We start from the raw sequence: 12,438 nt of genomic DNA on the forward strand, positions 1-12,438 counted from the left end.
AAGTAACTACTTTCAAGATTGATAGTAACCACTACAGCAAGCTACTTCCAGCAAAGGGAATAAAGTGTTCACTTTCAAAGTTAAAAGTGACGACTACAACAACCCAGAATCCAGTAAGCCTGCGCGTGGCTACTATGAAAGTTCATAGTAGTTACTCCAGAGCGTGCAGAATTGAAGGTGTTACACGTAGCTACTATCAAAGTTCATAGTAGTCACTTCAGAGAGCCCAAAATGTATCAGTGCTACGCTTGCCTACTATCAAAGTTGATAGTGGACACTATAGAAAGGCAAAAACCAACTGATGTTCCGCATGTCTACTATGAAAGAATGAAAGTAATCACTTTGAAGGGCGCCAGCCTTAGTATAAATAGATTTTTTTCAAATTAGGGTAAAGAGCTCTTACACTTTTCGTACTTTTTCTCTTCTTTACTAAATTAGGACATTTTCCAAAGCTTAGGGCAACCTTGGGTGACAGCCAATGGTCTAATCTAGGGTTTAGTTTCTCATTTCTCTTGCCTTTACATTAATGCTAATGAGTTTTCTGCATTTTCAAACTGTGTTTTTGACCCTCATTTCTATGAAAGGCTAAATTTTTGTGTAATCCTTAGTAAGTTCACATGAATTCTTGAGTTCCTTAATTTTAATGATAATATAACTCCTTTCTTTTCATGAATTATTTCTTCCTTGCCTCTTGAATTGAATTAATGGTGAATGAGGGAGACATTGTTTAATTAACCCTAATTCATTTTAAAGAGATTCTAAACTAGGGATTGCTTAATCCTAGGTTTAATTCTAAGGTTGTGTAATCTTACGATGAGGGATTAGAGCCTAACAAATTAACCTAATTCATGGGAGAGAGGATGAGTGTTAAATCTTGAGTGGAATGAGGATAGAATCTATGTGGATGAACTAAGGATTGCTGCTTTCTATTGTTTGAATTAATTAAACTTGTTTGCTTGTTGCTCTTTATATTGATTAAAAACCAGAAAACCTCCCCCCCATTTTAATTGCTTGTTCAATTAATGCCTTCAACATGTTTAATGAAGATTAATAGTCAATGTTCACAGGAGACAATCTGGGTAACTCTAGTACTACATTAATTTGTTTAAATTTTGATGAAGATTTGCGAAAAATCTTTTAAACACATGAAAACGCAATCATCAAATGCCAATTGACAACTATAACCCTTTGAATGAGTATTGGAGTTGGTACACAATCTATGCAATGAATTGGTTTTGGTTGTCCCTGGAGCAGCCACAATCTCAACAACAATAGTGTCTGTTAGAGCAAAATTCCATATCTCCACTCACGCAGTAACAAGGGATTTCACCATCCTCTGTTCAACCAAATAAGGAGTTTTATTGGTCACCGCACACGAACTTGTGACATCCATTTCAATGGGATGAACAACCCCAACCTTCACACATGTCTGTGGATAGAAGAGATATTTGTCGTGGCTCCAAAAGTAGAGGATCACAGGGAAGGAGATTTGTTGATTGTAGTACTGGAAGTGTCACGTCTCATGGGTTTCTATGCATTTATGACTTTGTCGTTGATGATGACACACATTGTCAAGACATTTCTCACATTGGAATTGACCTTAATGAGAATGCAACCATGGAAGAAGCAACTATTGATGAAGAAGTTTATCGACCAGAACTAGTTACTCCAAGCGAACAATGCTCCATATCAATCATGTCTTGGGAAATGACACAACAGACATTTACAGGTGCATCTGCAAATGTGTTGGATGTAGAACCTACATCACATGAAGAAGAGACAAGCGAGGCCATAAATGAGCAGGGTGTGGAGGATGATGGACCTAGTAGAGGCAAACGAAGGGGCTTTTTTTCACGCAAGTTATGTCCGTTTACTCATGCCCCTGATAGATATACCGCATCACTAATCAAGAAGAAAAAGGGAAAATGAGCATGAACACCAATAATTTAGTCTTATAATTAGTATATATAGTTTGAATGTATTTTAAATTCTAAGTTTGTTAATCAATGTTATGTTTGTTATGAATGCAATTTCCATCCATATGTATAATTTAAAAGTAACTAAATATGAGAATTAATAAAGGAACAACAACATCAATAACAATAACACTGCGAACATGAACATGAACATTGAGTACATTAACTTCAACAACATCAACACTACGAACATAAACATCAATACTGTGAACTAGACCCAGGAGCATTTGGACATCTCCTTCGACTGTGGCTTTCACCTCGGCAAAGACTACACCTTCGTGGTCTTCTCATCTCACACATATCCATCTCATTAAGAAAACGTGTTGATTTTGGACGACCTTTAATTATGCGCTTTAAGGTCGGGTTTGGACAAAGTTTTGGACCTTTATATTTTTGCCATGTGTTTTCATTTCCAATCACCCCAAACTCCTTTTTGTATACTTTGCATATCTCAGTGATCTTGTAAATGTCATCAACATAAGCACACCAATCAATATTTTGACTAGAGCAAGCAGCAATCACATGACAACATGGATATCGATCAGTTTGTATGTCAACATAGTCACAATACCTTTGCCTCAAAACAACTTTATATTCTTGACTATTGGATACATCTTGAACAAGAAAAGCCTCATTCTTTCTGTCGAATACAGTCACACACAGATTTCTAGAGGCCTGTTCACATGATTGAACTCGAGTCATCACTGCTTCAGAGAAAATATGTCCAGCCTCTTTCCGTGCACAGGCCTCACGCTCTTTACGTGCAAATAGCTCAGCCAATCGAAAGTATGTTGCTCTAATTAGTGGAAGATTGCGAGCACCCTTTAACACTGAATTAATGCACTCAACAAGGTTAGTGGTCATATGACTCCATCGATGCCCACCGTCATATGCAAGAACCCACTTCTCTCGTAAAATTTCATCAAGCCAGTCTGTATAAATCTCTCCACGTTGCCGTAGTTGCTCATAATAAATATTAAATTCATGTTCCGTTCTCGAATAACCTGCAAAACACCAACCCATCTATATAACCATTGCTAAATCCATACAATATTTGCATATAATTTTAAAAGTACTGAATTCATGTCAATTACCCATATGGACGACAAGTTTATGCAAGTAAGATGCCTTGAATCTTCGCAAAAAATTATCAGCAATGTGTCTGATACAATACATATGGAATGCCTTTGGAGGTTCCCACTGTCCATTACTTCGTCTTATTGTTGCATTAATTGACTTGTGACGATCAGAAATAATACCAATGTCATCTTGCGTCACAACATATTTACGTAAATTATCAAGAAAAAATTGCTAACCATCGGCAGTTTCTCCCTCAACAATAGCAAAGGCAATTGGTAATATATTTTGATTGTCATCTTGTGCAATTGCCACTAATAGAGCTCCTTTGTATTTTTCATATAAATGTGTCCTATCAACCTGCACAAGTGATTTGCAGTGTCTGAATGCTCTAATGCAAGGACCAAAACTCCAAAAAACTCTACGAAATATTTGAACATCAAGAACCTGGTTATCATTGTGATAAGCTTGAACATCATCCAACTGAACAACTGATCCTCGAACAGCATCACACATTGCTATACACCATTGCGGTAGGGCTTCATATGAGGCTTCCCACTGACCAAATATATTTTCAATTGTTTTTTACTTTGCCATCCATGCTTTTCGATATGTTGTTGTGTATCCATATCGAGCTTGAACTTCACTAATCACCAATTTTATCTTAAAAGAAGGGTCAGATTCAATCATTAGCTTAATACATTCTGCAGTTGTCTCTGCATCCAACTTTCTATGATCTTGTGAAATCCTTGCACGAGTACAACTATGTGGCCTGTTATACTTTCTAATTTTCCAAAAATACTTGTTCTTCCTCAAACTAGCTCGAACAAGTCACTCATAATCTATGTCATAACTGACACATTTACAATAAAATGTATTTGATTCAAACTCGAAAACTTTGTAGTACACTCCTTTTGATATACTATAATTCTTAATTTTTCGTATAACGGCTTCTCTGTCATTAAATTGCATTCCAACAAACAATTCTCCGTCTACATCACATTTGTTGAATATCATCATCATTGCTTATTTTCATCACTTGGTATTGCACGAAACCTTCAAAAATAGAGATTGGACACATGTAAATTATTCTCTCCACTGTTTTTGGAGGCTCCACTTCAATATACTGACAAAACCAATATTTAAATGTTTCAAATGATATATTGTAAAAAATATAAATGTAAGTTGACTTCTCACACCTTCACTCGTATTTGAAACAATCTCACCATTAAAATAGACTATTGTATTTACACTCATTTTTTCTTCAACTATAAAATAATGAAGGAAAATTTAGAAATATAGAATAAAATATTTTTAAGATGCAATTCACTAAAAATGCAAATAAATTATATATAGAATTTTTTTTTTTAAATTTACCAAATATATAAAAGTACTTTCTACATTAAAGTTGCCAACATCGAGTTTTAATTACGCAAAAAAATTATTTTTTTATTCTAAAAGTCGTCCGTGGCTTTTTTTTTACGAATAACAAATATAGATTCTTTAAAAATCGCCGCATGCGATTTTTTAAATCCCATATACATGTAATATTAATTCCAAGTCCATATTCTGGAACTTTCACGATCACAATGCCATATTTAAAAAAATGACCCTCTATTTTTCCACTTCCATCACCTCAAAGCACAAGAAATAGCATTTCTGTATCCGATTGTGTTTCTGATAGTTTCTTGAGACGATAAACATTACGAGGCAGCGTCTTCAAAGTTCAAGTGGAAGACGCCTTCTGAAATTGGTGACGGTGACAGAACGTGGCGACCAAGGCTAATAAACTAATCACAAGAAAACAAAATGTGGACAATTCTTAGTCACGCCACACGTAAGAGAATGACACATTTAAAGCCCTCAAAGCAGCACCAAATCCCCACCACCAAATCGTCATCCCTTTCACTAACAACTCTCACTCACTCACACTCAAACCCAATGTTGCCTCCTGCAGGAACTATCGTATTCAACACCGTTGGAAGAGCCCAATACGGTTTCGACGTTTTCTCTGTACACCTTAACAACCACCCTCCGCCTCACGCCGCCACAGAACTCCGCCTTACCGATGCCATCTCCATAAACTTCAACGCCCAGTTCATTAACCATGAAAACGACGTCGTTTTCGTCTCCGAAAGAACCGGAGCGCCCCGTTTCTATCTAACCCGACCCGAAAATAAACCCCAGGCATTACCTTTTATCCCCAACGCTCTCTTCCTCGATCGCCCAATCATTAGAAACGGCAAACTCTACTTTGCTTCCACGCACGAACAGCACGACCAGGTTTTCACCAGCTGGAGCGCGGTTTACTCCGCTGCCGTCGATGACGGCACAACCGTCACGCGTCTCACCCCTCGCGGTGAAGTGGACTACAGCCCCGCCGTGTCCCTCACCGGAAAACTCATCGCTGTCGCTTCCTTCCAGTCTCGCCGCTGGGTCACCGACAAATTCCGCGAACTCCAAACGGAGATCGTCGTTTTTGCCGAGTCAGACCCGGGGAATCGTGTCGTGGTGAGCGAGAGCGGTGGATGGCCAACCTGGTCGCAAGACTCCACGATCTTCTTCCATAGAATCGCCGAAGATGGATGGTGGAGCATCTTTCGGGTCGATTTACCGGATTCGAATATATCCGGGTCAAAAGATTCACCAATTCGAGTCACGCCGCCGGGATTGCATTGCTTCACTCCCGCAGCGTTCCACGACGGCAAGCGCATAGCCGTCGCAACTCGCAGGCGAGAGAGCGATTTTCGGCACATTGAGATCTTTGATCTCGAGTCCCAAACGTTCCAACGGGTCACCCAGTCAATAAACCCTAAGTTTCACCACTACAACCCGTTCGTCTCGTTGGATTCTCGGCGCCTCGGGTACCACCGATTCAGAGGCGAGTCAACTCGTGGAGAGTCCACGTACCCGCACCTCGACCAGGTGGTGTCTCCGGTTCAGGATTTACAGTTATTTAGACTGAACGGTTCGTTCCCAAGTTTCTCTCCCGACGGCGATTTCATTGCTTTCAATCACGATTTCGATGATAACGGCGGCGTTAAGATCGTTAGATCCAACGGTTCTAAACGGTGGACGTTACTAAAAGGACGAACCTGCTTTTACAACGCGTGGAGCCCTGTGGATAAGAACGTGATATTCACCTCCATCGGTCCAATTTTCGAGTCGGTTTCGAAAACGGTTCAACTCGCTAGAATCGAGTTCGACCCGGTTCATCTCACCGACGACCGTGAAGAGGTGCCGTTTAAGTTAAAAATTCTGACTAAAGAGGATACCGGGAACAACGCGTTCCCTTCTTGTTCGCCGGACGGAAAAAGCATTGTGTTTCGGTCTGGGAGGTCGGGACACAAGAATTTGTACATAGTTGACGCCGTTAACGGGGAGTTTAACGGGGGATTACGGAGGTTGACGGAGGGAGGGTGGATCGATACGATGCCGTGTTGGTCACCAAAGGGAGATTTAATAGCGTTTTCGTCGAACAGGCATAACCCTGGGAATAGTGAGGTGTTTGGGATTTATGTGGTGAGGCCTGATGGGAGTGGGTTGAGGAGAGTTGAGGTGGCGAAGGGTGCGGAGGCTGAGAGAGAGAGATTGAACCACGTGTGTTTCAGCGGTGACGGAGAGTGGTTGTTGTTCGCGGCCAATTTGGGGGGTGTGGCGGCGGAGCCTGTGTCGTGGCCCAACCAGTTTCAACCGTATGGGGATTTGTATGTGGTGAGGTTGGATGGAAGTGGGTTGAGGAGGCTGACGTGTAATGCTTATGAAAATGGAACCCCCACGTGGCACCATCTGGACCTGTCCGTGTCTAATGGCCATGGTGATGAATGTGGGGATTGGGATAAGTTGAAGGGTGCGTTTCAAGAACCCCTTTGGATCACTTGTCCCGTTTGAATATGAGGGTTCAAAAACTTCAACTGTTGTAATGTGACATGATTTCTGATGGTGAGTGTTTGCTGATAAATAAGGTTTTTGAATAAAATTCTGATATGTATTTCATAATAAATAATTTTAGCATTTCATTTCAAATCTAGTGATAAGATAATTTGTTCAAATAAGACGATCTTTGATAATTTTTCATCATTTAATTATTTTCAAAAAGCACCACTTTTATTATTATTGTTATTATTATCTTACATTTGTTAGCTTTTGTTTTATTATCGTGAGATTAATTCAAAATTCGTTATTTAATTCCAATCCGAAATTTGTGTCATGTCAAAATATAATGTTGAAGCCAAAATGGTACTGGTTTAAGCAATTAATTTGTTTCTTTTTCACCAAATTTTTATTGTTGTTAAATTTTTAGTTTCCATTATTAATATCATTTAATGAAAATCTGTTACTTTTTCTTAGCAAAAAAAAGTTATTTTCATTTAAGATTTATCTTTTAAATTATTTTTTATTTGTTTTTCCAATAAATAAATAAATAATTATAAAATAAAAAATAAAATTGATGTTCATTCGTCCTGCATGCATGATTCGCTTCTCTTTGGTTTATATACATGTAAGTGAATTTGGTTTATTTATTATGTTTTAAAAATAAACCTTCCATTCCATTTGGATGATCTCTTAATTAGGATACGTAACAGATTAATTTTTTTTTTAAAAAATCATTAAACAAATTGAGGGAAATTTTAGAAGGGTTGAGAAAAATATAAGACGATCACGCTTCAGTGAGTGATTCGTAAATTTTGATTTGGTCTGAGTTACCCCTTGGCATTATAGTTGTGTTATTCTTCATGACATGGTACTCTCAGACATATAATAAGGAAAATATTTTATTGACTTCCCAAGACTGTACGAAATGAGTGAAGAAATAAGGACAAAAGAAAAATAAAAAAGAAAAGATGTAATAGATGGACTTACCCCGTCCAATATTAAAATGGAAAATTGGACATAGAGCACGTTCGTTTAGTTTTCTGATAGTGGACCATACCCCTTTCTATGATGGACCTTTTATCAATCACATAAACAGCAACTTTAACACTATCCTGGGAATTTTACAACCATCGAAGCCCATTTTGAATGTAGTGAAAATAGTTTCTAAATACATGTCTGAGAGCAAGTATAGAGACACTCAAATTAAGTTTTCAGATTGTCCTTCATAGATTATTTATAATTACTAAGTGTATCGTGATTTAATCATTCAAATCAAAAAAATGCATAATAGAATAAGAGAAATTTATAAAAAATTTAAACTAAAAAGTAATGAAAAGAAAAGAGCAAAGCAAAATGTTTTGCCAATAGAACTCTTTGAGAAGAAGTTAGGACATTCCACGTCACATTTTTATTTCTTTATGTTCATTTTTAGTTTTACTACAATTCAAGTTTATCTACAATCACAAATCACTTATACTAAAATTATTGACAGTCAATGATTATGCAATATTTCAATTTTTTTTTCTTAAGCTATTTACCTTTAACGGTCATACAAGGTAGAAAGAAAGAAAAAATGTAGAATTTATGAGCGTATTAATTCAATAATTAATTGAAAAATGAAAACTAAGTTTAATCTACTTAATTTCCTATTTTGTTTTACTTTGTTCTGTTAACTACATGTGACATAGTCATCTAATCACGCAATCAACTATGAGGTGTTTCGAATGGCCAAATCTCAACACAAGAAAACACATAAGCAAAGGCAAAATCCAATCCTAAAAAGAAACCAAGATTGTGATTTAACATAAAGATCTCATAAAATGTGTAAAAGATCCACTATAGTTCTAGTTATGGAAATAGTTACACATAACGAAATAGGAAAAGAGAATAATTGTAAAGAAAATCATGTTCATCCTCAAGGTAAAATGCAAAATGAGAAAAATCATCAAAGAGAAGAATTTGAAAAGAATCCTTATAACACCCTAGTTTTTATTGCAATTATTTTTTTAAAATAAAATAATTTTATGTTTGAAAACTATAGCATTTGCCACTCAAGCAAGATTGCTTGATTTGAAAAGAGATATCTCTAGAGTATTTTTGCTCAAGCGAGATTGGGCGATAGATTAATATCTCTCTAGAGTGTCAGGTCATGCTCAGGTGAACCTATCTCACTCAAGTAAGAATGGTCTCGCTTAAGTAAAAAAGTATCTCACTCATGCAAGATTATCAGCAAATGTGTAGAAATTTTTGTTTGATTTTTAAGCTCAGGCAAAAATGGTCTTGTTCAAGCAAGATTTCGCAAGTAAAAAGGGTATTTAAGTAACTTAATGTTTTAAAATCTTAGAATTCAAGGCAAGTAACCATTTCTTATATCCCTCTTTATTCTCTCACTTCTTTTCACAACTAAACAAACACCTTTTAAATTCAAAACCTCTATCGAATTCGAGTTTGAACATATTTTCCACTTGAGTTCAAGTAAACTCTTTAGAGCTTAATCTTCCAATCTCACTTCTACTTCATCATTCTCTTTCTTCTCAAAAGCTACTCCACTTTGTAATATTAGGAAGAACTTGGTCTTTCGGGTAATATCTTCCACAAAACCTTTCATAAATCATCTACTTGAGGTAAAAAGAGTTTTATCCCATTAATAAAACTATACGTATGTGATGTATAAAAATAAATAAACATATATATATATATGTGTGTGTGTGTGTGTGTGTGTGTGTGTGTATGTGTACATACATATGTGCTCTATTTTTGTAAGTGGTTACATGCTTCTATTTCATAAATCTAAATTTAAAAATGGATTCTTTGAATTAATGAACTAGAAGATATGTGTTTTATTCTTTACTAAATGGGTAGTATATGATTTATTAAAAATATGCGATTTGAGTTGAGTTCAGGGTGTCCAACCTTCGACATGACTTATTTAATATATGATAAAGAATAAATGATAGAAAATGTATTATCAATAAATATGATGATGAAAGGAATTAGTGTGGATAGTAATAGAGATACACTAAGAGTATGAAAATGGAGCCAATTTTAAAAATATAGGAGAAATACAGGGTGGTGATTCTATTTGTGATTCCGTGTTATATATGAGAGTGAAAGCATGATAGACCACACACTTATTTCCTGACTATTACTCTTGACTGTACTTTTGCTAAGGGGTCCAATATTGCATGCAATGATCTGTGTGCATGGGTTAATCGGTGAATATTTACCTATATGTACAAAACCTCATAGAATACATAAAAGGCAACAATTGACTCTGATCATAGTGCACAAAGAAGTACATATATGACAGAATGACATATTGCATTATGTATTATGATATTATTGATACATTTATTACTATGTTTGTTTTTGAAAAATTCTAAATTAATTATTTTGGTTATGTTTTAATGGTGAGGAGAAGACTCATCTTTACTTACATTTCAGCAAATAAGAATGATCACCTCTAATAGACTAATTAGGTTAACGGAGTGGAGTTTTGAGAGTAGACTAAACAATGTACTTAAGGAATGGCAGAGAGAGCCACTGTAAATTTGTTATAATTAGTGAGAATGGATCTGATGAAGTTATTATTGTAAAGATCATACATAGTAGGGCATAATGTTCCCTTTGATTACCCTACTAGTGGTAGGATCCACATACTCTTGTTTTGTACATATATAAAGGAATGGTTAGAACACCAGCTACAGTGAACTACGTGTATGCTTTTCATGACCATGACTACCTAGAAAGACTAATCAACTTTATTCGAGAGCAAAGACATAGAGGTCATAGCTGACATGAAGATCATTAAGATAATGACCTTACATCAAAAGAGATGGAAAGAATAGAGGGTTAATTTGATAAAGAATGATCCAAACTAGGATCATATTCTCAGGATTTTGGTGTGGGTATATATATATATATATATATATATATATATATATATATATATTGGCTTTGTAATTATTCAACTTAAGTTTTAATGTATTTTGGATTTGATTTGTAAATACTAAACTTATGTAAATGTGTAATACTAAATATGTTAATTGATTACTGTTATTAAAATTTCATTTTCTAGTTACATTACAATGGAAAACGTTTAATGTTTTAATGTCCATCATTCAAGTATTATTAAGTTTTTATGGATTGAACTGTGAGAAATGAAAATTTAAAAATTTACTAAGTTTTCTCGTATCACAAGTAAGAAAGATTTAATTTATAATTTAAATAAATTTATAAATTCCTTATAAATTATGAAAGAAACAATTTACAAATTAAAAGTGTCACAATCCTTGCTGCCAAAATACGCTTTAAATCATTCGCTTAAGCTCTGAAAGGTATTCTTCATTTTACTAGTGATCTCCACTCCTAAAACGTGTCCAAAACTCATAAAAAAGTTTCTTTCACAAGCTTTAGTCACTCCTTAAATAGGAGGCTCTTCCAAAACCTTGAAAAATCTCTTAAAATAACCATCAAATAGTGAAGCAAGAGCAATCATGCACACTCGTGCTAGTCCATAAAACACGCTCATATTGAATGCTAAACAAGACTGTGTAAGTGAGTTGTCAACACTTTTCCATCAAAATTTTCTTTGATTGTCTAATTTTTTTTTGTAATTTAGTGAAAATTAATTATTGTTAAAATGTAATAATTAACGAGAAAATTAATACGAAATATCTATCAAGTAAGGACTATGTATATGAAAATAAGTTATAAAATGTCCCAAAATATAGACTTATCACAACCACAAGCACTAGTGAAGGTATAAGTTGTAAATAGTTCAAAATTGCATTAATTTTAAACTAATTATTAGCCATATCAATTTAAATAAATTAGAATTAGATTATATTTGAAAAGTTAGACTTAACAAAAATTTACCTGAAAAAAGGTAAATTAAGAATAAATCAAGTAACATAATTATAAGGTAACTCAATTTTAGTAGAGATTAATTACTCAAAATCTTTTAAAATGATTTTAGACCATATAAATTAGGGATTACAATAATTTTAATAAGTTTTAAAAAATTAAATACAAGTTACAAAATTAGTTAAAAAGATCAAATACTCCTAAAATGATGACTAAATTTGGGCAAGGAAATGATCATGAAAAAAATATGAAATTTTTATGATAATTTATTGGGTAAAATAGAGTTATATTTGTTCAATAACCAGGCCAAAATATTAAATAAAAAATTCAAACCAAATTTCTAAAATTTAGCACTATGTGGTGTGAAAATGTTAGGCAAAATGGGCAAAACTTTCAATTTTGTGATCCTATCTTATCAAATACAAGTAGCATTGTTTTTGGCATGAAAAGAGACTCAATTTATAAATAATTATGCAAGGAATCAGCTGAAGTGAAGTGGGCCAATAGGATAGGAAGCTTGGTTTACCAAAACTCATAAAATTTACACTTAGAGTCAATGATCTAATCCCTAACCAAATGCCAACCAAACCAAACCAAATTTAGCCAACTAATAGTGTTACATGAGAAAAAAAGTATGAAATGA

At 34.8% G+C, this 12,438-nt stretch overlaps 2 protein-coding genes across 2 annotated transcripts; one reads left to right on the forward strand and one right to left on the reverse strand.

Annotated features, from left to right (window-relative positions):
* Positions 1 to 2,174: 2,174 nt before the first annotated feature.
* On the reverse strand, positions 2,175 to 3,569 carry LOC113870055. Its single transcript, XM_027506653.1, has 4 exons — positions 3,501 to 3,569; positions 3,293 to 3,413; positions 3,071 to 3,244; positions 2,175 to 2,980 (listed from the first exon to the last, which is right to left on the reverse strand). Exons 1-4 carry the CDS (start codon positions 3,567 to 3,569, stop codon positions 2,175 to 2,177), a joined length of 1,170 nt encoding a protein of 389 aa, XP_027362454.1.
* A 910-nt stretch (positions 3,570 to 4,479) lies between these two features.
* Positions 4,480 to 7,865, forward strand: LOC113868793. The gene has a single exon (XM_027504691.1). The coding sequence runs from the start codon at positions 4,863 to 4,865 to the stop codon at positions 6,942 to 6,944; it is 2,082 nt and encodes a 693-aa protein (XP_027360492.1). The 5' UTR covers positions 4,480 to 4,862; the 3' UTR covers positions 6,945 to 7,865.
* The last annotated feature ends 4,573 nt before the right edge of the window (positions 7,866 to 12,438 follow it).

This window comes from Abrus precatorius, unplaced genomic scaffold (assembly GCF_003935025.1).
Source record: "Abrus precatorius isolate BTA unplaced genomic scaffold, Abrus_2018 Scaffold6, whole genome shotgun sequence".
NCBI classification, from domain to species: Eukaryota; Viridiplantae; Streptophyta; class Magnoliopsida; order Fabales; family Fabaceae; genus Abrus; species Abrus precatorius.

Bases quoted from the DNA above. Each gene is read 5' to 3' on its own strand.
- LOC113870055 (XM_027506653.1), bottom strand. From the start codon at position 3,569: ATGTGTGATGCTGTTCGAGGATCAGTTGTTCAGTTGGATGATGTTCAA. The intron at 3,414-3,500 runs GTTCTTGATGTT...TCACTTGTGCAG, and splicing joins CTTATCACAATGATAACCAG to GTTGATAGGACACATTTATA. The intron at 3,245-3,292 runs GTTAGCAATTTT...TTGTGACGCAAG, and splicing joins TGAGGGAGAAACTGCCGATG to ATGACATTGGTATTATTTCT.
- LOC113868793 (XM_027504691.1), top strand. From the start codon at position 4,863: ATGTGGACAATTCTTAGTCACGCCACACGTAAGAGAATGACACATTTA.